The sequence below is a fragment of the Tympanuchus pallidicinctus genome, unplaced genomic scaffold, assembly GCF_026119805.1.
Source record: "Tympanuchus pallidicinctus isolate F22 unplaced genomic scaffold, pur_lepc_1.0 scaffold80, whole genome shotgun sequence".
Taxonomy (NCBI): Eukaryota; Metazoa; Chordata; class Aves; order Galliformes; family Phasianidae; genus Tympanuchus; species Tympanuchus pallidicinctus.
The window spans coordinates 34,914-61,872 of record NW_026294803.1 but is presented as its reverse complement, the minus strand read 5'-3'; the positions used below and the strand labels follow the sequence as shown (position 1 = coordinate 61,872).

The 26,959-nt window shown below is 45.3% G+C and overlaps 1 protein-coding gene across 1 annotated transcript; it reads left to right on the top strand.

The window, feature by feature from the left end:
- The first annotated feature begins 91 nt into the window (after positions 1-91).
- MELK (maternal embryonic leucine zipper kinase) lies at positions 92-25,076 on the top strand. The gene is made up of 19 exons (XM_052669742.1): positions 92-130; positions 1,034-1,339; positions 2,238-2,337; positions 2,617-2,702; positions 3,150-3,266; positions 3,821-3,964; positions 5,186-5,254; positions 6,312-6,404; positions 7,503-7,601; positions 9,111-9,179; positions 9,742-9,840; positions 10,686-10,772; positions 12,033-12,161; positions 15,418-15,594; positions 16,304-16,529; positions 18,010-18,103; positions 18,534-18,702; positions 23,947-24,050; positions 24,661-25,076. The coding sequence occupies exons 1-19, from the start codon at positions 92-94 to the stop codon at positions 24,836-24,838; spliced, it is 2,385 nt and encodes a 794-aa protein (XP_052525702.1). The 3' UTR covers positions 24,839-25,076.
- Positions 25,077-26,959: the final 1,883 nt, after the last annotated feature.

Here is a 26,959-nt window from a genome sequence, read left to right as displayed (position 1 = left end):
GCCCTCCTGTCTTTTCCTTTAATAATAAAAGCACACTTGTGCTCACTCAACACCTTGACTGCCTGTGGAGTCTTCATTCATGGGGACTGGGATGAATGCAACAAACAATGAGGCACCTCAGCTTGCAACGGTGACGCTGTGGGGTGCATGAAGCCCAGCTTCCTGGCGGTGGCTTTTTGATGCATTGAGATGCCGTGGCTGCTCCCTAACACCTCCCTTCTCATGCCGTGTCCATTACTGGCTCCCAACCTACGAGCTTCCCACGCAGTTTACCTGCAGACCTGTCATCATCACGCTGCAGCAGAACGAGCTCACCCAAACCCGGCTTCTCATTGGTCTGCCCCTCCTCCGGGGATTCCTTGATCCTCAGTAGCTCTGCGGGCTGCGGTTGGCTGAGCTGCCGTGCGCAGGAGCGGTCATTGGGAGCTGGCTGTTGGAGGCACGGCAGGGCATATTTGGAAATACTTGGAAACAGCTGAAGAGCCCTCGAGCACACCGAGGAGCTGTGAGAAGGCACTAGGGTGCTCTGAGATGTCTCTTGGTCCCCCTGCAGCACGCATGATTGCTCTGGGGCATGTCTGGATATCTGCAGAGCAAACTGTGGGGCCCTGAGAAACCTCTGTAGCACATTAAGGGCACTGGAAGCCAGAGGTCAACAGGGGAGTCCTTGGAGACCCCTTGGTAAGATTCCAGGGGCCCTGGAGTGTAGGAGCAGCTCGTGCAACCAGCAGGTTGCACCTGCTTGGCTGGGAGCTGATTGGCTGGGAGGTGATTCCCTTGGTTTGATTAATTTAATTACCAGATGATCATTAAATAACACTATCCAACAGTCGTTACAGATTGTTTTTTTTCCCATAGTTCTGTCATGCAGTTGTTGCAGCTTTGCTGAAATATGCTGAATTTATTCAAAATTCCACTGATGCTCCTAAAGCACTTGAAGTGCACTTGGGGGGCAGTGATAAAACGGCTCTGAGATTCATCATTAACGTGCGTTATGCGGCAATACAGACCTCCTTGGGCTGCATAAATTCAGTTTCACCACCGCATCCATCTCCCTTCGGCCCTGCAGTGGAGCCGGAGACCCACCCAACATGGCGCCGCTGTGGCACCGCACCCCATCCCGTTTCTACCTTCCTCCCGTCATGCACTGCGCGACACTAGCAGTTCCGGTCACGGCGCTGCGGTGATTGGTCCATCCTCTCTCCCGGCCGGAAGTGAGCGTTCCGACAGCGAAGTTCAAACGCAGCTGCCGTCCGGGCGCCTTCTGTGTAGCTGCCGGCTGCCCCGCTCGCTTTCGGCCCGGCGCTGCGGTCCTGGCAGCCGTCCGAGCGCGGTTCAGGTATGTGGCAGAGGCCGGGTCGTCCTGGAAAGGGGGCTGGGAGCAGCGCTCCGTGTGTCTGCGCTGAGGCGGCGGGGCTCATCGGGCGGAGCGGCCCTTCCTCGGGCGGCCTGCAGAACGGCCGGGCTGCGCTGAGCCGGGGCGGCGCGCGGGGTGGGATCGGAGCTGAGACGGCCCTGCTAACGGACAGAGCGCTGCTGGGCCGCTTGGCCCTATGGGGAAAGGCTCCCGTTGCTTCCTAACGAGGGGTCTGGAGCACAAGTCTGATGAGGAGCGGCTGAGGGAGCTGGGATTGTTCAGCCTGCAGAAGAGGAGGCTCAGGGGAGACCTGATTGCACTCTACAACTTCCTGAAGGGAGGCTGTGATGTGAGGGGTATGGCCTCTTCTTCCTGGCAACAAACAGGACTCGAGGAAATGGCTGCAAGTTGTACCAGAGGAAGTTAAGGTTAGACATAAGCAAGAATATTTTCTCTCAGGGAGTGGTCAGGCACTGGAATGGCTGCCCAGGGAGGTGGTGGAGTCGCCGTCCCTGGCAGTGTTCAATAGGTGTCTGAATGAGGAGCTATGAGATCTGGTTTAGTGCTTGTGCTAGCAGTGGCAGTGGGAGGACGGTTGGAGTAGATGATCTTGCAGGTCATTTCCAACATTGTGATTCTATGATTCTGAAAGCTGTAGTCCAACCCTGCTGCTGCTGTGCAGCACAAAGCCCTGAGGGGTGCTGTGTACTGTTAGCATAAGGGAAGTCAGAGCCATGCATGTGATTTGTTATTGCTAGGTGAGAGGGGACGAGCCTTGGTGAGGAGATGGGCAGTGCTGGAGCTGCCAGAAGTGTCCCTACTGCTTCTAAGAGTGTGTCCTAAGTAGGATGAGAACGGTGCTGGCTCTTCCTCACTGCAGGTGCTTGGAGGATCTCAAGGTCTTGCAGAATCCAGGATGTCTGTCAGCGACTACCAGGAAATCCTCAAGTACTATGAATTACATGAAACAATTGGAACGGGTAAGCGTGATCTCTGTACAAAAACAGCGTGCCTAACAGTCTGACTCAGCACTCTCTTTATCTTAGAATAGATCAACTGCTCTTATAAGATCCCTTTGTCAGGTTTCACGTGTATAAACTTGAAGTTGAATTTTGAAACCAGTTGGAAATTGATTATGCTGATCACCTCGTCCTCTAATTAAAACATTACACACAATGCTAGGTACTCTGCTTTCCCTGTAACTTTATATTAGAGAAGAATTCACACTCAACTTTAAGCATCTGTGTTTTGAATTTTAGGTGGTTTTGCAAAGGTAAAACTCGGACGGCATCTTCTTACTGGTGAAAAAGTTGCAGTAAAGATCATGGACAAAGTTGCGTTAGGGGTAAGCCAAAAGATATTTAAATATGATGACACCTTCTGTTGGAGCTGTGGAGTTCTCTAGAACACAGGGAGATGGTACAAAGAAATGCAGCCTACTGGTGCCAGTGCCTTGTGAAGGATGCTGTAGGATTGGAAGAAGTTCAACAGAACACCACAAATCCTGTGCCTCGTTGTTCAGAGGGCAATGCTCTCTGGCTGTAATGATGTTGAACTTCCTCCATTTTACAGCAGCTTTAACAAAATGCTAATGAAAACACTAGATTTTTACACTTCAGTTTTTGCAGATGTGTTCCAGAATTCCTATGGGAGTGCTGAGCCATGGCTGAGTTGATGTTGAACTGTGTGCTGTCACATACATGCTTGGACTTCTTATGTTCCACAACAGTCAGATGTGGTTCCTGGTATGCCAAATTAGTGATTTCATAGCTTGCTTTTATGGTCTCTTTAGGACGACTTGCCTCGTGTTAAAACAGAAATTGATGCCATGAAGAACTTGAGTCATCAACATGTTTGCCGACTGTATCATGTCATAGAGACATCAAAGAAAATATTCATGGTCTTAGAGGTAAGAAATTCTGCCACGCTTAAGGTACTGTTTTTATCTTTAGCCATAGACAATAATACAAAAATGAAGCTGACGTGAAATGATTCTTAAATATCTCAATGGTGAATGGGTTCAAGATTCATTGGTTTTAAAATTAAGTAGAAAATGTTCTGTATTGTCTTTTTGTAGAAGCCCCTAATCAGCATTCGCAGCAAGGGAACTGGTTTTAATTCCTAGCTTACGTTTTGGTTTTTTAAAGTAGCATCTGCAAGGTGTGCAGGACACCAGAGCCCTCAAGCTGTTGCCATCTCCTGAGTGATTTGTGCCACCCACCACACTGAGTGCAGTGCCTCCGTTACCAGATTGGAGGCAAGGGTCAGATTGCTTTGTGTGCTCTGCCGCAGTGCTGGCCCATGGCATAACTGGGGCGCTGGTGTTCTGCTCTGATTGAGCACGGGGCATGGAAGAGCATCCTGCACGGTGCTTTCTGTGCTCTCATGGTTACTTACCTTTCTCTGATCCATTTTAAATGGGTTTTCAGATAACTTTGCCTTTCTGGTTGTATTGTATCACAGTATTGTCCTGGAGGGGAGCTGTTTGATTACATTGTTTCTAAGGACCGCCTTTCAGAAGAGGAAGCTCGAGTCTTTTTCCGACAGATTGTTTCAGCAATTGCTTATGTTCACAGTCAGGGTTATGCCCACAGAGACCTGAAACCAGTAAGTCTGAACTGCATTCAGTCTTTCATAAGGAATAATGAATGTGTTTTTATTTTTCCACTGGGAGAGAGAGTGATTTATCCCTTTGTTGTGGTTTAGCCTGGCAGGTGGTTAAGTATCACACAGTATTTCACTCACTCCACTCCTTTCCAGTGGATTGCAGGGGAGAATTGAAGGGGGAAAAAACAACACAAAGCAGAACTCGTGGGTTGAGATAAAATTATTTATTGAGATAAAGAAAAGGGAAAGGATAACAGTTATGATGAATGCAAAAGCAATTGCTCACCACCTACCAATCAATGTCCAGTTAGCCTCCTAGTAGTGGAAGAGATTTACATGAACTAATGGGCTAGCATTAAATGTGGAGGTTGCTGGCCCTGCATGTGGCAGAGGGGTTGGAGATTCTTGATCCTTGAGGTCCCTTCCAACCCTGGCCATTCTGTGATTCTGTTACTGAATCTGCTGCTCCGAGAATCCTGAGACCAAGTTTCTCAGAGCTTTTTCCATTTTCATCCTCCACCTCTCCCAGGGATGAGGCTGCATGCTCTCTCTGGGCATTCTGGTCAGTGCTTGGAAAACTTTTTTTCCTTATGTCCAGTCTGCTGTTTCCATGAATGACCTTTCTGTCACTCTCCCACCATGACCTGCTGTACAGATGCTCAGTCTGTCTTCGTGCCTCCCCTGTGGGCATTTAGAAGCTGCCCTGAGGTTCCTCTGCACTTTAAACAAACATCTTTCTCTCCAGTTTCTCTTCACTGAGTGGGAGCTTCAGCTCCCTGCACAGACTGGAGGCCAATCACAGGATTTGCTTCAGGTTGTTATCCTTCCTGGCCAAAAACTAGATACAGTATTGTAGATGTGATCCAATGAGTGTGAAGCAGGGGTGACTTGTCCTGGTCTGGTTGTGCTGCTTTTGAATGCAGCCAATTATATTGTTGTGCTTTTTTTTTCTGTCAGAACGCACTGCTGGCTTGCATTCATCTTGTGCTCTTTCACCACTTGTCCTCCTAGTCCCCAGGCCCTTGCTAATAGAGACAAACTAGTATTTCCCACCTGGGTGTTGGAAGATGGGTACTTGCAAGCAGTCAGTGAAAATCTCTAAGAGAGAGAGGGCTTTTAGTAGACTGGTAATCAGCGACCACAAGAAATAACAGAAGAGGAAAACATGTTTCTTTGGACACTCAGGTGAAAATCATTCCTGACTGCTTTTTCATTCACCAGGAAAATCTGCTAATTGATGAGAAACATAATTTGAAGCTGATAGACTTTGGGCTCTGTGCAAAGCCAAAGGTAAGAGCATCTTAAATCAAATATGATGTGCCCCCAAGTAATGCATGTTTGACCACAGTGTGCAACAGGGACTTGCCCAAGCACCTTAAATTCAAGCTGCTTCTGTGGTTGACATGCAGTTGCATCTTGCTTGGAAGGGCCTTAGCTGTGTGAGAGTGGTGAACAGACTGCTCAGAAGCACAGATTCTTTTCTCTACCCAGACTTCCTATTTTCATAGTCTAAGTTGTGGATGATCTTGTAGGTGTGTCACCTGTCTTATGCAAGGGCCTGTCATAGGAGCACTGGGCTGGCATGCCATTATCTCTTCTAAGGAACTGCATGTAGGTTGAGATTGAGATAGAACCAAATGAGTTTTGCAGGTGACAAACAGATCCTGTGGTTGTATATGCTTGAAATGAATTGTTTCCTCATCTTAAAACTGCTTTCTAGGAGCCTTTACTTAACATGCCAGATGGGTGCTGGTAAGAAAGAATTTAATGGGAAGAGTGCCTTCCTGATTCAAACAGAATTACTTACCCTCAAATTGCTTTTCCTGGCCAAATTTAGAGCCTCTTGCAGGTAATCAAGACCAACAGGCTGTTGTCCCAATGGTATAATGTCATCTTGCTCTGACCTGTTTAGAACAAAACCCAAGTAAAGCAGTAGGATACTCTGAATAAGGAAGTATTCTATCAGTTGTTCTCTGTGAAGTTTGTAAAGTTATTGCTTTGGATTGTTCTGAATGACCTGCAACTCAAACACAACAGCTCTTGCATGGCCTCTTTCTCAGTTTTGTGTTTGCACAGACAGTTCACCTTAGTAGATGATCAGCTAAGGAAAATAATGCATCATGCCAAGGGTACATCAGATAAGTGAGCAGCTTGGGATCTGTACATTTATACAGTACTCGTATATTGTCTTAGGCAATATTTGCTCAGTGAGGTCATCTATTGGAAGCAAAATCACAATGAATGAAAATATGCTCAGGAGAAGAAGCCTCTGAGGCTTCTCAAGTGTCACTACTAGAAAGCATGAACTCTGTTGAAGCAAATTCTTCTGTTTCCTGTGCTGTTCCAGGGGGGCCTTGATTACCGCCTGAACACGTGCTGTGGAAGCCCAGCATATGCAGCACCAGAGCTAATCCAGGGCAAAGCCTATATTGGCTCAGAGGTATGCAGACCAGAGTTTGTTTGTTTTGCACCTCTCCCCTTTCCCTCCCCAGAGGGCCTTTAAAGGCAGTGGAGCTCAGATGCACTCCCTTGGTTCCCCTCCTGAATTCTGGGTTGCGTTGCTCAGTGGCTCTCAGAAGCTGTCGGTGGCCACAGGCTGAAAAGTGCAATGGGCTGCAGTTCACACAGCTGGCTGGTTTGTCTCTGGCTGATCCTCATCTGTCTCCACCAATTGTTCCCTACTTTGGGGCTCTACAGCAACTTCAGAGATCTCCTATTCCTAAGCCACTGAAAGAGCAACTTGCTCTGTTAATTGTCCATCATTTGTCCAACTTTTGTGCGGTCTCAGGATCTTACATGTTTTGCCAGACTTGTCTTTAGCTTCCAAGTTGTGTGTGAAGACTTGCTTCCATTGTAATGCACAATGTACTAAGAACTGAGAGACGAAAACGTGAGGAGTTTTTCCAGCTTTGGTTTCATATCTGGGATTTTGGAACCCACTACTTGCAGTTGTTGATCTGTCCAAACTGCTCTAGGGCATACTTCCCTCATGCTTCTTGAATTGCTCTGCTGTTAAAGATGGAGCAATTCTTTCAGGTACCATTGCACCACTGCTGTTGGCTCCTAATTCTTGCTTTATTTGTTTTCCACAGACTGCTTTTCAAGCCTCCTTCTTCTTTACAGTCAAAGTGAGAATTGTGAGGTGTAGAGCCTTGTTGTACCTATAGATAAAGAGAACAGCAGCAGAGCCTCACAGGTGATTGTGCTGGCAGCTCTCGCTGTAGCCAGTAACTGTGCCAAATCCCTTCTGATGGGTTTGATTTCGTTTTGCCAGTGAAATCCTTGTGGATAGAAGGCACTGCAGCAGGGTGATGAGTTAAGATGAAGATAGCAGTAGTTTTAGTAGTGTTTTAAGTTAAATGGAAGAACAATTGAATAAGGTCCTATGCTTTCTCTGAGACCATAATTTTTTTTTCCTGAGGGAAAGAGCCAGCTTTTCTTGGGCTATATGTGGCCTTTGGCAAGGGCAGACAACACAGTCTGTCAGTAAGACATTTTGGGTGCTCCAGGTTTGTAATCTTGTCCTTTTGTTTTTCAGGCAGATATTTGGAGCATGGGTGTACTGCTGTATGCTCTGCTGTGTGGGTTTCTTCCTTTTGATGATGACAATGTGATGGCACTCTACAGGAGGATAACAGTAGGTATCAATGGTGCTAGAATACACTGAGAAGGGAAATAGCTGAGCATGACAAGAGGCCTTGCTTTTCTGATGGCAGAACATGCTGAGCTGTGCTGTGGGTGGAAAGGACTGTCTGCTGAATATTGCCCCTCTTTTTGCTGCTTTTTCCACCACTATTTTGTGGATTTGGTTCTACACTTGGTTGGCTAGCACAGCACTGTATTCTATAATATGATAGCATACAGAGTTGAAGGAGAAGTATTTTCTTGCCAATGGGCTAGATTTTTGTGTCTGGTTCTCCAGCTGGCTGCTCCCTATACTACCTGTAGTAAAAATATAATTGCATTGTCTGATTTACCTGAAATGAATTTTATTTATTTATATTTCTTTATGTTATTAAATGCCAGCTCTTCTCATGTCCTGGAAGAGCAAAGTTCTGCATCTGCTATCAGAATTTCCTCTTCCAAAATCAGGAGGAAATGTAGGACCCCATTGATTCCCTTCAAATTTCAGCAGCTGGTTCTGTTTCCTGTCAGAGTGCATAACAACCTGAGCATGAATCAAGTGACACAGCTGCTTAGGCTGGTGTGAACTGTGTGTGCATTGAGACTTTGTCCATCTGTAAGCAGGACTTTGTCCATTTCTGCAGGACTGCAGGAAACCCTTTGTGCTTATCATTACTCCAAGATGCAGAATGTGGCAAATGGCAAATGATCCAACTGCTTCTGGTGTTTGTTGCCTTGAAATTGTGAATAGCTTTGGACTGAGAGTTTGTAAGCAGAATGGAGCTCTTAAAGCTGCCCAAGATTGTTTCTGCACCGTTTAGTTCTGTCTGTCTGATGCACACAGGAGCTGAGAGCTGCTTTGCTTGAACTGGTGGAACTTGCTTAAGTGAACTGGGATGAGCAAGTTTCAGAACTGAGTCAGAATGCAGTAAAAAATGGATAATCTCACAAGTATTAAGATACTGGCTTGCTATTTCTGCACTGAATTTGTTTTAATTTTATGTGGCTGTGATCTGAAAAGTGCTTGAAATGCAGACACCAAGGCATTGCTGTGTCATTGACTGTCACACGTTACAGATCCTGAAATATCCTGGAGTCTAAAACTCAGAACTGGTTTAAGTCTACTGCTTGAATCCAATCAGGATCACAGCATCTGTGTGCACTCTTCTTTTCCCTGTAATGCTCCACATCACTTCATGTTGGGAATACTTCAGGAAATGGACTGTGTGCCATAACTGTTGTTAGAACAAAGTATTTCTGGTGTGATCTTACCATTTTGTAGCTCTTGTGAGCAATTCCCCTTCCAGCATTGCCCTCAGCCAAGTACGTGTTAATTTTTACCATTCATTTATTCAAGCTATTCTTAAAGCAGAGTTTGCATGTCTGTTCCTACGCTTTGAAAGAAAAGAGATGTCAATATCATCCAAATAATATAACAGTCCTTTTGAGCTAGTTGTTCAAGGTTCATTCTAGATCCTCTTTTATTACAGTTATTTTGTTTTCATTCACTTTTTTATTGCAGAGAGGAAAATACACTGTTCCAAAATGGCTTTCCCCCAGCAGCACGCTGCTACTTAACCAACTGCTACAGGTAAAAGAGCTGCTTCTATTCAGATTGATGTACAAAATGCTGTTGCATCAGCTCAAAACATTGATGGAGTGCTTGGAAAATATTCAGTGTTTAAACAAGTTAAACTGCTCCATGCCTGATATCCTTGAAGAAGAGGTTAGCATTGCCTTGTGCTGAAAATTCACAATAACGTGGTACCAGTTACTGGTTATAGAAATAATTACAGTTCCAATAATTAATCAGTCTTCAAGCAGCTTGCTTTTGAATGTTCTTAATTGTGCTGTGTAATTAAAAGTGATCTGTAAACAAAAGATGTTTCATAAAGGAAGCTGAACCTACTGAGTGTGCCTTGGGGCTGTACCTGCGCCGTCTCAAACACAAAATGCTCGTGGAACATTTACTGTAACCATAGGTGCTGTAACTGCTTTTCACAGCTCGGGTGTTTGACCTTCCTTCTGGTGAAGTGAACAAATACTGCTGGTCTCTATTTGTGCTGCTGGGCACCTTGAAGTTGTTAGGAAAAGAATAACTGTCTGCAGTTCTTGATGATATAAGTAACAGCTTGAATGTTGCTGCCCTCTAGGTAGACCCGAAGAAGCGGATTACAGTTAAACACCTGTTGAATCACCCTTGGCTCATGCAAGGTTATTCTGATGCTGTTCAGTGGCAAAGCAAATACCCAGTAAGTACACACACTTGAAGAAGCCTAAGTATGTTCTGGAATCTTTTCTGGACCAGTGGCATCCTCACAGAATGGGAGCGATAACACATTTCTTCAGAGGCTGCTGACAAGTGCTGACTCTCAGGGTCCATTTTGGCACCTTCAACACCTTTGTCAGTGACAGAGGGAATGGAACTAGAGAGCACTTCAGAAGGTTTGCAGGCTGAGAGGTGCAGTGGATAAAACAGGAGGTAGGGATGTCTCATCCTGGTGGTACTCAAGGCTGGGTTGAATGAGGCCCTGGGCAGTTTGATCTGGTGAGTTGCAGCTTTGCAACTTGGAGCTTGATGGTCTTTAAGGTCCCTTCCAACTCAAGGCGTTCTGTGATTCTCTGGAAGGTTGGGGTGGGGGTGGGAATTGGGTGTGTGAGGGAGATTCTTGTGTAGATACGGAGAAGTTGCTGTGTATTTGCAGCCAATGGCTGCTGCTGGCCTCTGGGTGCCACTGCTTCTCTGAAGAACAGCTGTGCTGGTCATACACCACTGTGCTGTGCATGCCGTGCAACTGAATAATTCAGAAGGGGTAGAGGTGTAACTTGTGCTCTAGTGAAAATCTCATCTGCTGACAGGCTTTTGTACTTGAATGCAGAACCTGCTGCCACTGAGGGACCAGTTGCTGAAGTTTGGTGACTCTTTCTGTTTACTCCTTGCAGTATTTAGCCCTGATGCTAACTATTTAAAATAGAAAATCTGGAATTGTGGCTAAATGTTGGCTTGATTGCTGCATACCAGAAGACTGTCGTGGTGATATTGGCTCTGTGAGATGACTTGGAAGCTGTTTCTTCAGTATAGGTCTTGTTCTTGCAGCTGGGGCACCTTGATGAAGACTGTGTGACAGAGCTTTCTGTGTTTCACAACCAGAGCAGAGAGAGTATATCAGCATTAATATCAGAGGTAATAAATGTATGCCAGTAATTTACTGTATTTAAGCTCACTACTAGAGCAAATAACCTTTCTGTTTTAACAGACTCTAATGCTCACTTATTCTCAAACATGAAATATTTCATACCTTTCAGAGCTGAGGTACCCCTGCTGAACTCCACAGTCTATCTGTAGCTAGTAACTACATTTCTGAAGTTCACATTTATTCTATTTTTCTCCTTTAATTGTGTTTTCTAAGGCTTTCTGTTGTTTTCTAGCATGCTAAAATTCTTAGGAATCTCTGGAAGTCCAGATAGACTCAAAACAGAAACTTATGGATAAATAACAGGTGTCACGTGCTGGCTGAACTCACTGCTTTGAAATGTTTCATTAATAAGTGGAAAATATCAACACCTCACTCAGACAACCAAGCAAGTTTTGGGAATTACAACTCACAAATTCTAAAAGAAATGAATCCATTTCAGCAACTTATGAAAATAAATGAGAAAAGCTGAACTGAGTGCTTCTAGAGATGCTGTATAAATGTAAATAATGATATTCCAAGCTGCAGAAGAAATTGTTCCTTGAAGTTGAATTGTCTTTCTATTAAATAGAAAGTGGTAGAATTTGGAAGGATTGTTAGGATTTCCATATAACTTTAGTAGGAATAGATGTAAAATGTAGGTTTTACCTGGGAGAGATCATTTGTGGAGTCATTGCTACTTTTCTTCAGGTACAGGAAATAATGAGAACGATTTACCTCCAAGGGGAAGAAGTTCTTCCATATTAGTCTGTGATGTTTTCAGTTTCTTATCAAAGGACTGCTAATGCCTTATAAGTAATTCAAGCTAATTGTACTACACTGTGAGTCTGTCAAGCATTTTACCCATGGTTCTTATAGTAGTCAAAAAGCTGCTGAAAATCAAGCTGAATGTTGATGCTCCTTGGAGCTGGGCTGAAACATGGCCCCCAAAAATGGGAGTCCAGCTGAAATACTGTGCAAAATGCATTAGTAGGAGCTTTGCCATTCACTTCAGTAGAGAGATTCTGGCACCAGCTTCACTTTTCGCTTTCAGCAATTGCACTGCTCTCAAGCAGAAACGAGAGCAGTCTGCTTCTCTATCTTAAACTTGTTGTGTGAATCACTAAGGTCTGAAACTACCCCAATGTGATCAGGTGTGAAGGTTGCACATCAAGGGGAAAATATTCCAGACATGCAGAAACGTTCAGAACTCTAAGCTTTCTTTGTACTGACAACTTCTCTGAAGAGATCTAAATACTCTTGTTTTCTAGTGGAACTATGACCAGATGTCAGCAACCTATCTCTTGCTTCAATCCAGGAAGGTTCGTGGCAAGCGCATCCACTTCAGGATTCCATCACAAACAGCACATGCCAGCACAACACAGCCAGCAAGCCTGGGGGTAAGTTCTAGAGTTCAGCACAACGTTCTGGTAAAAATGCTGCTGTGTGCTGAAGCTCTGCCTGGGTAAACAGCCTGGTGGCCCAAACATCTGTAAGAGAGATGTGTGCAGCCGGTCTTGGTCATCAAATCTTGTTGTATGATAAGGCTGCCCACTTTGTGCATGAAGGCAGAGGATGTGATCTTTCTATTGTTCAGGGAGGCCTTTGATCCTGTCCCTCGTGGCATCCTTCCAGACAAGTCATCCAAACGTGAGATGGGCAGGTACAGGCTGTACTGAGTGGCTCAGTGGCAGAGCTCAAAGAGTCGCAGTGAATGGGGCTACATCTACTGTGGGCTCTCACTAGTGGTGTTCCCAACACTCCATTTCTGGGCCAATCCTGTTCAACATTTTAATCAGTGACCTGGATGCAGGCGAGGCGTGCATCCTCTGCAGGTTTTCTGATGATATTTCACTGGGAAGTGCTGGAGGCTCCCTGGAGGATGTGAAGCCTTGCAGAAGAATTTAGATAGATCAGAGCATTAGGCAATCAGCAGTGGCATGGAGTTCAGCAGAGGAAAATGCCAGACACTGTACCAGCAATGGAATAAGGACAAAGATACAGAATGGGAGACAAGTGTCTGGAGAGCAGTACTTCAGGACAGGGTCTAGAGGTGGTGGTGACAGCAAGTTTAACACCAGCCAGTGGCCCTGGCAGCCAGGAGGAGGGGAACGAAGCTGCTAACAGGACTGGAAGATGTTTGCTCTGGGGAGAAGCTGAGGGCACTTGCATTGCCTGGTCCAGAGAAGAGAAGGCCAGGAGATGACTTCTTTGCTCTCTGCAACTCCCTGAAGAGCAAAGTGCAGAGGAAGGTGCTGTGTTAACCTGGGAACCAATGACAGGAAGAGCAGGAATGGCACTGAGCTGCACGAGGGGAGGTTCAGACCAGACAGTAGGAAACACTTCTTTACTGTTAGTGCTGCAGCTGCTGATACAGGCTTCTTAGGATGGTGGTTGGTTCCCCACCAAAGCAAATAAAAGCCATACAGAGTTGAAGTTACACAAGAAACTCGAGGTGATTGCCCTTGAAGAAGGACCTTGCACAAAGAAATGGCCTTTTGCTGCATGTTCCCAACCTCTCACTCAGTCATGTAGACCAATAGTTCTATGGAGATTGGAGATCTTTCTGCTCTGGATTGGTTCCTTTCATTGTTTCTTGGTGGGCTGTTTTCTCCAATCTTCAGGACTATAAGATCTGCCAATGCTTGCAGAGTCTTAATTTCATCTTTCTTGCTTCCTTATCTTGCAGTTAAAGTAAGCTCTGTGGCCTTCCTTTCTTGCAGCTGGGTGAAAGTCCAGCGTCCTCAGGCTTCAGCAAATTTAACTGCATCTTCTAAGCAAATTCTGTGCAAGATGATTCTATTCAAGCAGCACAACAAATTAGAGAACAAGAATAGCCTTATGAATATACAATCATAGAATAGAATCCTAGAATGGTATGGATTGGAAGTGACCTTTAAGATGAGCTGCTTCCAAACCCAAGCTATAGGCAGGGATACCTCCCTCTAGACCAGGTTGCACAGAAGTCCTGTCCAGCCTGGCTCTGAATGCTTGCAGGAAGGAGGCATTCATAACCTCACTGGGCAACCTGTTCCAGTGTCTCACTGCCCCACAGTAAAGAATTTCTTCCTGATATGTGGTCTAAACCTACACTGTTCCAGTTTAAAGCCATTTCTCCTCATTCTGTTGCTATCTGCCCTTATAAGAAGTCCCTCCCCAGCTTTCCTGTAGGCCCCCTTCAGATACTGGCAGGCCACTGCAAGGTCTCCTTGGAGCCTTCTCTTCTCCAGGCTGAAGAGCTCTGGCTCTCTCAGCCCTTCCACACAGGGGAGGTGTTTGATGAAAGCTTTCAGTAGAATTGCAGCCATAATATAAACCATTACTTGAACTCTGGATTTCTGTGTAAAATTGGTAGCTAGCAAGCTGAACATGCTGTTTTGTGTAAAGGCAAGCTCTCCAAATAAATACATTATTATGCATCTGATTCACTTGCATGTAAATCATTTCAGTTCATTCACACAGCTGCTGTGTTGCACTGATGAGTCCTAAGATTACTAGTTGTGCAGAACAGATCAAGTATCATAAGAGCTGCTGAATAGATACAGTGTGATTTCTGTGGTCACAGTGGGTTACTCTTTCACACCCAGATCATTGGTTTTTCTGGGTTCAGCAACAGTGACATTCCTCTGTCTCTGCTTGTGGAATGGGTGCCAGGTAAATTAGGTCTGCCTAGTCCTGCTATTTAAAAAATGCATGATGCCCTCGCATACGGTTGTGAAAATCATGCCCACATGAAGCAGCAGCCTATTTGTCCTTCTACAGTAGTCAGAACAACCTTTACCTGCCTGCCTGTAGATGATGCATGTGAATACCTCAACCTGCCCAAATACCCTAAGTCAGTCATCACAGAGCTTCCCAGAACTTCCCTGGATCTGCTGTTTCTGCTCTCACTATTAATGAGACACGTGGTCATTGTGATATCTGTGAACACAGGTCTGGAGACACTGCGTCTCTGTTGTGTGTCAACAGAGCACAGCTTCCAAAAATGCTTCCTTTCCATCTCAGGAGTGATGAGGTGGCTGCATGCAATAGTGGCGAAGTGGTCCACGGAAAAGATGTTCCTGAAACCACAATGAGCTCTTAAAACAAAGGATGCTTTGATACCACAGTCACACGTGGTGTGAGATGTGAAGGTTAGCAATCCTGACTGAAGAACTGGATTCCATGGTTCAGTAAGGAACTTCTACCTGGGCTTGCTCACAGGCTTCCAACACCGCTTCAAGCAGTGCTGCAGATGGCACAATGCTGTGTTTTGGGTATGACTTGTTTACCTTCATGTGAGCCACTTTCAGACCTCACTGCGTTCTTCAGTTCTTTCCAGGCTGTTATTTGACTTTTGTTGAGAAGAGCTTGTGGTCCAAGTCTCCAAATGGAAGGCTCTGAGATGCTGCTCTTGTTGACACAGGTTGTAAAAGATGACTTGAGCTTTAAGAATAATTTCTCTTCTGCTCTTGATACGAATGTCAAATCCACGATTACAGTATTAAGAACGTGATACAAAAACTGGGGCTGCTGCCATGTGCACTTCCATGAGCTGTTAGCCACAGTTAGGAACTTGCAAAGCAATCGTATGTAGATTTTACTGGTGTTTTTTTTTTCTGATGAAATCTTCCTTTTAATCCTGCAAAATAATCTCCACTGAACGTTTCTTTTCAGTCTGAAAAGGCCGTGACATCTGAAGCTGTGACATCTGAAGCTGTGACATCTGAAGCTGTGCCAGGCTGCAGCGATGAGCCGCATGCGTTGGGATCCATGGAATTTTCTGATGCAGCTTCACTGTCTGAAGAATCTCCTCTGGAAGAGTTTGTTCTAAATACTCACAGAACAAAGCAGGTGTCTGAAGATCCAGTGCTGGTTTCTGACAGAAAAACACAATTCTTAATCCAGAAATCTACTTCTCATTGTATAGAATGCTTATTACATATCTAAGTATCTAGCAGACCTTGACCGAAGGGAGATACAGATTGAGCAAAGAAGTGTGTTGAGCATAAATTTTGGTGCTTCTACCTGTAGACCATGGTTCATTTGATGAGAACCTCAACTTCAGTGTTCGGTTTGCACAGAAATAGCAAGTAAGGGAAAGAGCAAAGGAGTCAGTGAGGATTTTAAAACAAAATGGGAAGTGATAAGGCACAGTTAGTAAGATTTTGGAGTCAGGCAAGAGGCAGACAGAGCCTTAAAGGCACTGACAGAAATTCAATCTCTCTGTATTGGACAAGAAAATCCACAGTGAAGCGATTCAAATTTTGCAGCTAAACTGAGTAATAATTCATAGCTATGTTTAGATAAGCTGGCGAGGACTAACCCTAAATGTAGAATTTAGATGAACAAATAGAAAAATGGCACTTGACAATCTATAAGAAGCAAACTCATTCTAGGAGAGAATCAGAGGCACTGGAGAGTTTTTAACTATTTTGCTCAATAGACAAGTAGTGTAGGATGTTTTTATAAGCATTGTGTCTGACCTGCTTAGATGTCAGAATTTCCTTGACAGCGACTTCTCTGGATGTGGTTGAAATGCCTTTTGTTACATCTCTGGCAGCATTCAAGGCATGGCGCTCAGCTGGGTGATATGGAATTCACACCATCAACTCCAGGGACAAGAAAACTGGCACCTAAGAAGCATGCAAACAAAGAGAATGTTGATGCAGAGTCAGCATTAAGAAACGAGCTGCCCTTCGCACTTCCTGCTCCAAAGGCCTCCTTTGCAAGGAGTGAGACAGACAAGCAAGCACAAGGCATGCCCTTTCAGGCACCTACTTCCAAAGGCAAGTCGTATCAAATGAAAACCTGGACGTTTCTGAAATTTAAATGTGAACACAATACTTGTAGATCCCAGGCTTCTGTTTCTGGAAGATGCAGGTTTGAGGGGTTTTTGGTCACAGCACATCACTCACCAGCCTGTACATCTGACAGTGCTCTGCAGGTGGTCCAACCCTCTGTCAGGGCACTCATCTGTTCATCATAGCACTTCTCACAGCTGCACAAGGAGCGTGCCTTTGGATGCACCCCTCATTCCTCCAACACGAGACAAGAGCTGTGCTCCCAAAACTGGCACCTGGTTCCGCTGTCCGTGGAGATCCAGTAGAAAATTTCTTCACCATTCATTATGGTTTTTGTTTTTTCTGGGCTATTTTGAGTGAAAGAAAAGGGTGTGCTTTTACTTACGTGTGCTTTTATTGCATCTTGCTTCTAAATGAAGTGTTACCTACTGGATTCCTCATGATAGCATATCATAAACTTCCACATATCTGTTCAGCATGGCACTGAAAATACTTAGGCTAGCAGTGTAACACCTGCATTTATGTGAAGGACCACGGAAATGTGTCCATGCTACATCAGCTCCTCTGAGCTACAGAAATGTTTGTCTGCAGCTCGTCTTAGTGTTGATACTGCATGTGTTCACTCTGCCCTTTAAAATACTAAGCATTTCTTAACCATGAAGATTCTTCTGTTCCAAGTGCTAGAAAATATTGTTCAGAGATGCTAGATCTTTGCAGGCTAATATGTGAGTAAGGGTTATTGAACATATTGCTGTCCTTTGTTAAGTGTTCAACGAAGCACATTACGAAGGCTGGTTGTTCACACAGGTTTCATTTTTGTCTTAAGACTGCACATAATTTGTGATGCTGGTCTTAGAGTAAGTTTAAAAACTAAAAGTAGGTGTTTCTTAAATGAGAAGCGCAGAAGGATGGTATCATTTTTGTTAGATATTGTGAGAGTTAATTAAAATGCTGTTGTTCTGTTGGAAGTTCTTACGCTGGGAGAGGCCAAAGCAGTGCTTGGAGACATGATGAACATGGTGGAAGTGTCTCTAGGAAATGCTGAGCACGCCACTGCCTAGGGCCAACTGCTGCTCTTAAAGCCGAATCTCTGGGCTCTACATTGAGTTGTCTCCACAAATTCAGAACTGCTCCACGTAACTCTTTTCCCACATGCAGATAATGGAAGTTTTTAGGCTGTTACACGTAGCATTAACTGTGGTAATGCAATTCACACCTTTCACATTAAGGAAAGGAGTTGATGTGGAATGTGACTTTTTGACGTAGGAAATTCCTCAGCGTTTGTCTGGAGATGAGCAGAGCAGAGCAGTTAAAACCTATTGTATCACTCTGGAGATGCAGTTTAGAGATACGTAGGAGGCTGGCTTTAAAAAAATAATTGCTAATCATGAGAAGTCCTGACTGAAGAAAAATAAATCCTCCAGTGCAAAAACATAAATGCTCTGATTTGGATATTTTCTTTCAGAGATCCAGTTCATCACGGTTACCCCAGTTAAGAAGCCCAAAATGCCAACAAATACGGATGAACTGACAGCAACTGAGGTTCTTCCTGAGAAGAGGTAAATGTCCAGTTACCTGTGCATGTTTTCTGTTTAGAGCAGTGCTGTCTTAATCAGTGAACAGCCTAGGAAGCATTGTTCACAACAGCAAGCTGTATTTCCTTTATCTTGGTTCAAAGCTTCCTAAAACCTCTTTCTGTATTCACTGGGAAGCCCTGAAAGCAGGAAAAAAAAACTAGAAGTCACTCATCTTCAGAATGCATTCCTGCTTTCATCGCATAAATCCCATCTTGTTCCATTTTCCCTGAGTGCTGCAGTTCTAAAATGCATCTCTGAGCTTAAAGCTCAACTAACTGTGTATCTCCTGATACACAGCACTTCCTTTTGTTCCTTCATTCTGTCAGACCTGGTAATATTCTAATAGTGTGTCTGAAATAACTGCTGTCTGATTGCTGAGGAAAAGCCACTCATTAATTTGGTTTTGTGACAGGTGTCATTCTGTGGATTTAGATCTCAACTTAGCTCATGTGCAGAGCAGCCAGAAGAAGAGGAAGGCCAAACTATTTGGAAGTCTTGAAAGAGGCCTGGATAAAGTGATAACAATGCTTACACCAGGCAAAAAGAAGCGATTCAGTAGACATGGGCCAAGGAAACTCAAGGTATGTTTGCTAGAGAAATATTTTATGGAAATGACAGCATTAAACATTTTCAAGAGCTATTAGGAATGGTCTTGTGAAGAATTCTGTGGTCTGGGTCGCCTGCACTCTATAGAAAACTGCACCTCGTTCTGTTTTGCTATTAATGCAATGGCCCTGTTATTGCCCAGGGATTCAGTGCTGGCTTCAGCTCAGGTGAGTCACCAGCACCTCATGGGAGAGGGCTGACCATTGCTTCTTGCACGCCATCTCACCAAACTGGAGGGGGCTGCAGGATGGGTTTAAAGGAGCTGAACGTATTTAATGATGTTCTTTCTGTAGAAATGCTGCTGGCTTTTCCCTCTGCTGTGAGGGAGATTTGATAACATTCCCTGCTGTTTCCCATCGTTCAGGAGTGATACTTGGAAAGGAGTCCCAGGATCTTGTCTGGGATTCCATAGAATCCAAGATTAAATTTAAGGCTTTAATAAATTCAGCTGGTGAAAGAATTTCTGATGCTGTCACTGTGACTTTTAATTTTCAAGGTTTTGGTGTCTCTGCACCCAAGCCATTTTTTTACTACTTTTTTCTTTTTTTTAAGTTGCCCTGGAAAAATTACTGATTGCATTGCATAGAACACTTTTATGTGAAATTAAGAACTTACACCCAGCAAAGTTGATTCATAACATCAGTTTTAGATTTCTAGAATGCACATCCGTAGACTTCTCCATGCAGTGAACAGAATCACATAAATCACCTGGTAGGAATTTATATTTGAATCTGTAGGTGACATGTTCAAAAAGCATGTGATTAACGTGAAGACAAGGCTGTGGTGAAGGGGTGAGCAGTTCCATAAAAGACACTGGTGCATCTCTCCAGCCAGCTGTCTGCTGGAGCCATTAGGGACATCACCAGGACAGCCACAGAATCCAGGAGCCTGGAAGGGAGACCTCTGGAGATCATCCAGCACAGCCTATGCTGAAACAAGTTCTCTACATTAAACAGCACTGGAAAACATCCGGGGCAGTTTTGAGTATCTCCAGAGAAGGAGAATTCAGCCTTTTTGGGTAGCTTGCTCCAGGGCTCTGACACCCTTGAAGTTGTTTCTCATGCTTGTATGGAACTTCCTGTGTTGCAGATTGCACTCATTGCCTCTTGTCCTGATGCTGATCACCACTGAAAACCATCTGACCCCATCCACTTGATGCCTATGGTTCAGACATTTGTAAACATTGATAAGATCCCTCTCAATCTTCTCTTCCCCAGGCTGAACAGCCCCAGGTCTGTCAGCCTTTCCTCACAAGGGAAGCACAGCTGGGCTGTGCCACTGATCACAGCCCTCTGAGCTCTGCTTGTCACCAGTTCTCCATCCACCTCACTGTTTAGTTGTCTATCTATCTTCCTAAGCTTACCTATGAGGATGTTATGGAGTCAGAAGCCTTGCTGAATTCAAGGTGCACAACATCCACTGCTCTCCCCCCATCTTCCCAGCTGGTCATTACGTGGTCATGGAATCCTTAGAGTTGGAAGGGACCTCTGAAGGCCATCTAGTCCAACTCCCCTGCAATGTACAGCAACATGCACAGCTTGACCAGGTTGCCTGATCCAACCTCTCCTTGAGAGTCTTCAGGATGGGACGTCCACCACATTACGAGACAGCCTGTTCCAGTGCCTCACCACCCTCACTGTAGGAGAGTTTTTCCTTATCTCTACTCTAAATCTACCCTCTTTGAGCTTAAAACCATTTCCCCTCGTTCTGTCACCCCAAACCCTGCTGAAGAGTCTGTTCCCTTCTTTGTCTACTGGACAGCCCACCCATCAAACCCACGTCTTTCCAATTAAAGAGAAGTATGTTGTGGGGTCCCACGTCAAAGGCCTCATTGAAATTGAGGCAGGTGATATCAGTGGCTCTTCCCTCGTCCACTGATGCAGTGACACCATCATAGAAGGCCACTATTTGGTCGAGCAGGATTTGCCCCTGATGAAGCCATGCTAATTCTCCTGTATCATCTCCTTGCCTTCCGTGTGCCTTACTATGGAATCACAGAATCACAGGATGTCAGGGATTGGAAGGGACTTCAAAAGATCATCCATTCCAACCCCCTGCTGGAGCAGAAGCTCCTATATTAGGTCACTCAGGAACACTTAAGGTGGGTTTTCAATGTCTCCAGAGGTGACCCCACCACCTCTCTGCGCAGCCCATTCCAGTGCTCTGTTACCCTCACCATAAAGAATTTTTTCCCCGTATTTATGTAGAATCTCCTGTGTTCCAGCCTGCGCCCACTGACCTTCGTGCTATTATTGGGTGTCTCTGAGATAGAGCTTGGCTCCATCCTCCTCATACTCACCCTTTACATATTTATAAACATTAATGAAGTCACCCCTCAGTCTCCTCCAAGCTGAAGAGCCCCAGCTCCCTCAACCTCTCCTCGTAAGGGAGATGCTCCACTCTCTTCATCATCTTTGTGGCTCTGTGCTGGACTCTCTCAAGCAGTTCCCTGTCCTTCTTGAACGGAGGGGCCCAGAACTGGACACCATATTCCAGATGTGGTCTCACTGGGGCAGAGTAGTTGGAGAGGAGAACCAATCTCACCCTACTGCCCACAGCCCTTCTATTTCACCCCAGGATGCCTTTTGCCTTCTTGTCCACAAGGGCACAGTGCTGGCCCATGGTCATCCCTCTGTCCTCCAGGACCCAGGTCCCTTTCCCCTGCTCTCCTCTCCAACAGGTCTGTCCCAACCTACCCTGGTACCTGGGGCTGTTTTTGTCCAGATGCAGGACTCTACTCTTGCCCATGTTACATCGCATTCCATTCCTCCCTGCCCAGCTCTCCATCTAGCTTCAGGAGGATCTGTTTCATGATCTTTCCTGGCACAGGGACTGACAGGTCAGTAGTTCCCTTTTTAGCCATCCTGTTTAAATATGGGCATGATGTTACCTTTTTTCCAGTCTCCAGGGGCTTTACCTGATTGCCACAACTTTTCAAATATCATAGAGAACGGCTTGGAGACTGCATCAGCTAATTCCATTCGGGCTCTGAGATGCATCTCATTGGGACCCATAGACTTGTGCGTATGCAAAATAAATAGGGTGGATAAAATGAATGTGGATGTATAAAATAAAGTGGTACCGGATTGGTCAAACATGATTTCCCATTGGTGAGCCCACGCTGACTACTCTTAATAACCCTCTTTTCTTTCACTTGCTTGGAGATGACATTAGAACAAGTTACTCCATCATCTTCCCAGTGACAGAGGTGAGGCTTCCTGGCCCATGGTTTCTTGGCTTCTTGCCCTTTTTGAAGAGTGACCTGACATGACTGTCCTCCAGTCCTCAGGCCCCTGTCCTGTTATCTGTGACCTTTTAAAAACGAAAGAGAGTCGTTTAGCAATCTCTTCTTCCAGCTCCCTCACTGCTTGTGGGTGCATCCCATCAAAGGCCATGGATCTGTGTGCACTGAGTTTGCCTAGCCTATTTCTAATCAGATCCTTCTCGACCATCAGGAAGTCCTCCTTTCTCCGGACTCATTCTCTTACCTTCAGATTCTCTGGGGGTCTTATAAGTAATGACTGAAGCAAAGGCAGCATTCAGTAACTCTGCCTTCTCACTGTCCTTTGCTGCCAGGACACCCACTGCACTCGGCCGTGGGACCTCACTTTCCCTCACCTTCCTTTTGCTATTGATTTACTTAGAGAAGCTTTTCTTGTTGTCCTTGACCTCCCTCACCAGACTTAATTCCAAAAGTGTCCTAGCCTTCCTTGTAACCCTGCACGCCCTGACGACATTCCTGTATTTCCACCAAGTGGACAGACTCTTTTTCACATTCTGTGGACTTTCTTTCTTCTATGTGAGATTTCCCATCAGCTCCTTGCTCATCCTTTAGGTTTCCTGCCACTGGCGCTTGATTTCCTACCCATAAGGATTCCCAGTCGTGAGCCTGGAGGAAGTGGTGCTTGAATGTCTACCAGCTCTGTGGGACCCCCTTACGTTCCAGTGCTCCAGCTCATGGGATATCAGGCCCTCAAAGTGGTCAAAGCTGGATCTCCTCAAGTCTAGGACTGCAGTCCTAATTATTGCTGTCTTTCTTTGATGCAAGATCCTGTTATCAGCTGTGTCATGGTTGATGCATGCAAGGCTGTAATAAGGGGATCAATTTGTGTTCTGCAGTTTGGTTGAATGCAGTTTAGCTTCTGTATTCTGATCTGGAAGCTTATCCAATTGCTGCTTTGTTAAATCTAAGCTGGCATTGTTACCAGCTCAAGACATTTGGGACGACAAACCTACCCAGCTAATTTGACAAGCGCCCAGACTGCACCAATAATCCGGGATGCTGAGTGATCAGAAACAAATACAAGTGAAATTTTTTGCCTGTAGAAGCTTTTATCATTCCGTATCAATTTCCCTTGTCCAAAGCATTATGCAGGATCACTGCTGCACTTCCATGGGCACTAGATTACAACAGTGGAAGATGAAACTTTATGTAATTTTTGCCTTTTTGTAGTTCTGTGTGTTCTGGGTTGAACAGGGAATTGAAGAACTTTCTTCTTTTCTCTCTCCACCTTTACATCCACAGCCTGTGTCCATGTCTCAAGCTGTTTTACCTTCCTGTCTTCTCTGATCTGTCTGTATGACAGTTGCAGTGTTTGTGAGATGCCAATTGGTGAACCCTCTCTCTTTCTAACGTGGGTGTCTGAAAGTTGCAGAAGTCACTTAGTGGACAAATCTGTTGTACGTAGTATTAGACATGATACAAACAAAACTGCAACCATAAGTTCAAGGCTGGAAATTACTTGTTGTTTTGTTGGGGTTTTTTTTGCATTGATACCTTAGGGCTGGAAAAGCCTCATGGAACATTGTGTGTCCCTGACATCTGCAGCACTCAGTCTGAGCAAAGCAGCACAGCACAGGCAGCTCCCAGCTGCTGTCACAGGGTACTGGAAATACGGTTTCATGCCTGTCTTCTGTCACCCTGCCAAGCGAGCACTTGTGGCTGCATGCCTCTGTGCTTCCTTCCCATCACTGCTGCTCTGGATTTTATGCTGGTTTAGAACTTGCAGTGCTTTGATATTGGTTGTCCAGAACTTGCTGAGCGTCCCTGCTGTTATTCCAGAGTCTTAACGGTGATCACTGGGGAGCTGAAGCATTTGTCTGCATGGTTGGATGTTCTGCAGCTTCCAGCATCAAAAGTTTCCGTAATATCTTCAGTCTCAGGAAAAAGCTGTATTCTATGGTTCTGATTTTCTTTTTACTGAGCTGTCTGCTTTCAGGCACACTATAATGTTACCATGACTCAACTGCTGAATCCAGACCAACTGCTGAATGAAATAATCTCTGTCCTTTCAAAGAAGCAGGTGGAATACATTCAGAAGGGGTAAGTGCAAAACAGAATGGCTTCACCTTGTATGTGCCTCCACAGTCCGTTCCACAGCCCTTCATAAGGCAAATGTTGTCGTTTACTTTCTCTGTCCCACTCTGTCAAACACTTTCAGAAAAAGCATAGGAAACAGTAAATGGGTCTGTGCATGAAAAATTGTCCACACGATGCACAACAGTGTTAAGTGAGTTAAATGAGCTCCCGTAGAGCTCTGTGATGAATATGAAGCAGCAATGATGATGCAGCACTTAGAGGCTGATGTGAGTGTTGTCTGCCCCTGTGAAACTGCAGTACAAAAGGTGAGCTATAATACAGTCACAGACAACTGGGAGAGAGGCTGTGTGTAACTGTGACGCCCAAAACACACAAACATTTGGCCAAGAGGTCACAGAGTACAGAATCCTCAGGGTTGGAAGGGACCTCAGAAGGTGCCACTGTTGGATTTGGGTGTCACAGCTCTCAGCTGACCTCACCATGGGCCGTTTTCCCAGTCATGTGAATGCCAGTGCAGTACTGCAATGAAGTGCTTGTATTCATTTGAAATTGTCCAACGCCAGCTTTGAAACATGATGAAATGATTGTTCTGCTTCTCCTTTGTTTCGTACAGCTACACCCTGAAATGCCAAACAAAGCCAGATTTTGGCAAAGAATGCATGAAGTTTGAGCTAGAAGTGTGTCAGCTCAGTAAGAACGAAGCAGTTGGAATCAGGAGACAGAGGCTCAGAGGGGATGCGTGGGTCTACAAGAGGCTGGTGGAAGACATTTTATCCAGCTGCCAGGTGTGACTGCTGCTCAGAAAGCCACAGTGCTGTGCTGGGACTGCAATCATCGTTTGGGAAGAAAGCAGCCTGGAAAGGTAATTTGTGACCTCCTTCACAGCTGTATTTGAGAAATCGCAGCTCTTACACTTTTATCCCCCCCTTTCTGTGTGCCCAAGGCACGTTTCCTTTTCTTACAGAAACTGTCAACTTATGCTATGTATTCTGCAACTGTAACTCGACTGAAATAAAATTCCTTAAGCTACCCCCAGCTCCACTGCCCCATCTTTCGTATCTGCTATAAAAAAAGGAGTTATTGGTGTTGACAAGCTGAGGCTCATTTATGTACGATTCCAGTTATCAACAGATGTGGTACAGAAATGCATTTGCATAATTGTCTTCTTGTCTCTGTGCAAGTATGATTTATTGAGATCATTAGAGCTAGTCACAGCTGTGCATCACAGAGCTGAAATATGAGCTCAGCGCCGTACCAAACAGAGCCATCTGCAGTAAAGGGGAAGTCAGGAGAGCCAGGACTTAAACTGTGATCCAATGTAAAACACTGCTGCAGCTCATTACTGAGCCTCTGCGATGCTTAAAAAGTGAGCGTTCCTTCGGATGCCCCCCTGTTCCCCGGTCGTTACGCTAAGAGTGATGCAGCACCTTTAAGTCGTGTGAGTGCAGGAAACACTTCAGTTGGGCTGTGCAAGCAGCTGAGCGGGGTGCTGTGAGCAGCGCGCAGAGCAGAGCAGAAGCCTCCTGCAGCTGCTCCCACAGCCCTCCTGCCGGGCAGCCCAAGGATGGGGACACAGCCCCCACAGCCCCCTTTGCAACAAAGCTGAGCTCGTAACCCAGAGAGGCGCAGACCCCTGAGGAGCCCTTGCCCAGATCACCCTGCTGCAACAAACGCTCTCAGAAGGCCCTGCTGATCAGTGCCTCTGACCAGGACTGCTGCCCATCACTTACTCGTTAACTTCCTGCCCTTAATGACACACTGAGAGAGGACTCTCCCACAGACTCTCCAGATGCTATCAGCTTTGCTGAATGTAAAGGGGAAGCACTGATCCCAGGTTAATACAAACAACTTCTGAAATGTGCAGAACTAGGAAGGAAACACAGGAGTTGGTAGAGGCGTCAGGATGTCCCTCATAAAACGGCACATCTCCAAAGCCTGGTTTCTTCTGTTATGCAGTTCAAGCTTTAGCCTGCATCGGGAAGGTATGAGAATATGAGCACCAACCACGCCGATATCCAACTACGCAGCAGTGTGAGGGCAGCCATGCTGCAGCCTTTCTGCACACAAAAGCCCACAAACACCTGGAAAGGGGCTGCGGCTCACAGCACTGTGCTGCAGGTTTTCCTTCATGACAGGACCTGTGCGGTGTGTAAGACACGTTATTGGCTCTTTCCTGGCTGAGGCTTCCTCATCCAGAAGCTACAAACAGGGCCTACAGCGATCCACAGCCCTTCAGGCATGAAGCAGGAGGATGTATTCATCAGAATGGCTGACCAAGGTAGAAGTCTTCATCACTTTTCTCTAACTTTAAGTTCCCACTTTGCTGCTCTTCAGGCAGGGAAAGAACTGGGAATGTTTTCAAGGAAAAGTTAAAAATGTTACGAAGTTTTTTGTGTTTCTGGTCAGGAATCTTTCAGATGCAAAATGACGTAAATGGGGAACTCTTCACAGGAACACACGATGACACAAACCTGACCAACAAACGCAAGGGAAGGCTGCAATGTGAGCCCAGCCTGGTCGGTCACATTAACTGATAGATGTGTACAGAATGTGTGCCCATGTTCAGGCCTGGTTCTGTGACTAATGGGGCAAGGACCCACACAGCCATGCCTTGAGATGGGACCAAAAACAACACAGTGGCAATGAGGTTTAAGTCCCTTCAGCTTTAATGCAAACAGTGACTACCACAAAGTGAGATTTTACAGGTGGTGTATGACCAGCGCAGGAGCTGAGCTTGACAATTAATAATTGATTAATTTTTTAAAAAGGATAATAAATTGAGTTTGATAATTGTTGACAAAGTGTACACAACATACAGTTCCAACAAATTAAAGTGTCAGTGCTTAAATAACTTCTGTGCACAACCCCTCCAGCCGCAATATTTGACCTCCGTTTGGTTTTCAGCTGTTGAA

Coding starts and splice junctions, on each gene's coding strand:
- MELK (XM_052669742.1), top strand. CDS start 92: ATGAATGCAACAAACAATGAGGCACCTCAGCTTGCAACG. Junction 2,338..2,616: donor ACATGAAACAATTGGAACGG/GTAAGCGTGATC, acceptor TTTGAATTTTAG/GTGGTTTTGCAAAGGTAAAA. Junction 2,703..3,149: donor TGGACAAAGTTGCGTTAGGG/GTAAGCCAAAAG, acceptor TGGTCTCTTTAG/GACGACTTGCCTCGTGTTAA.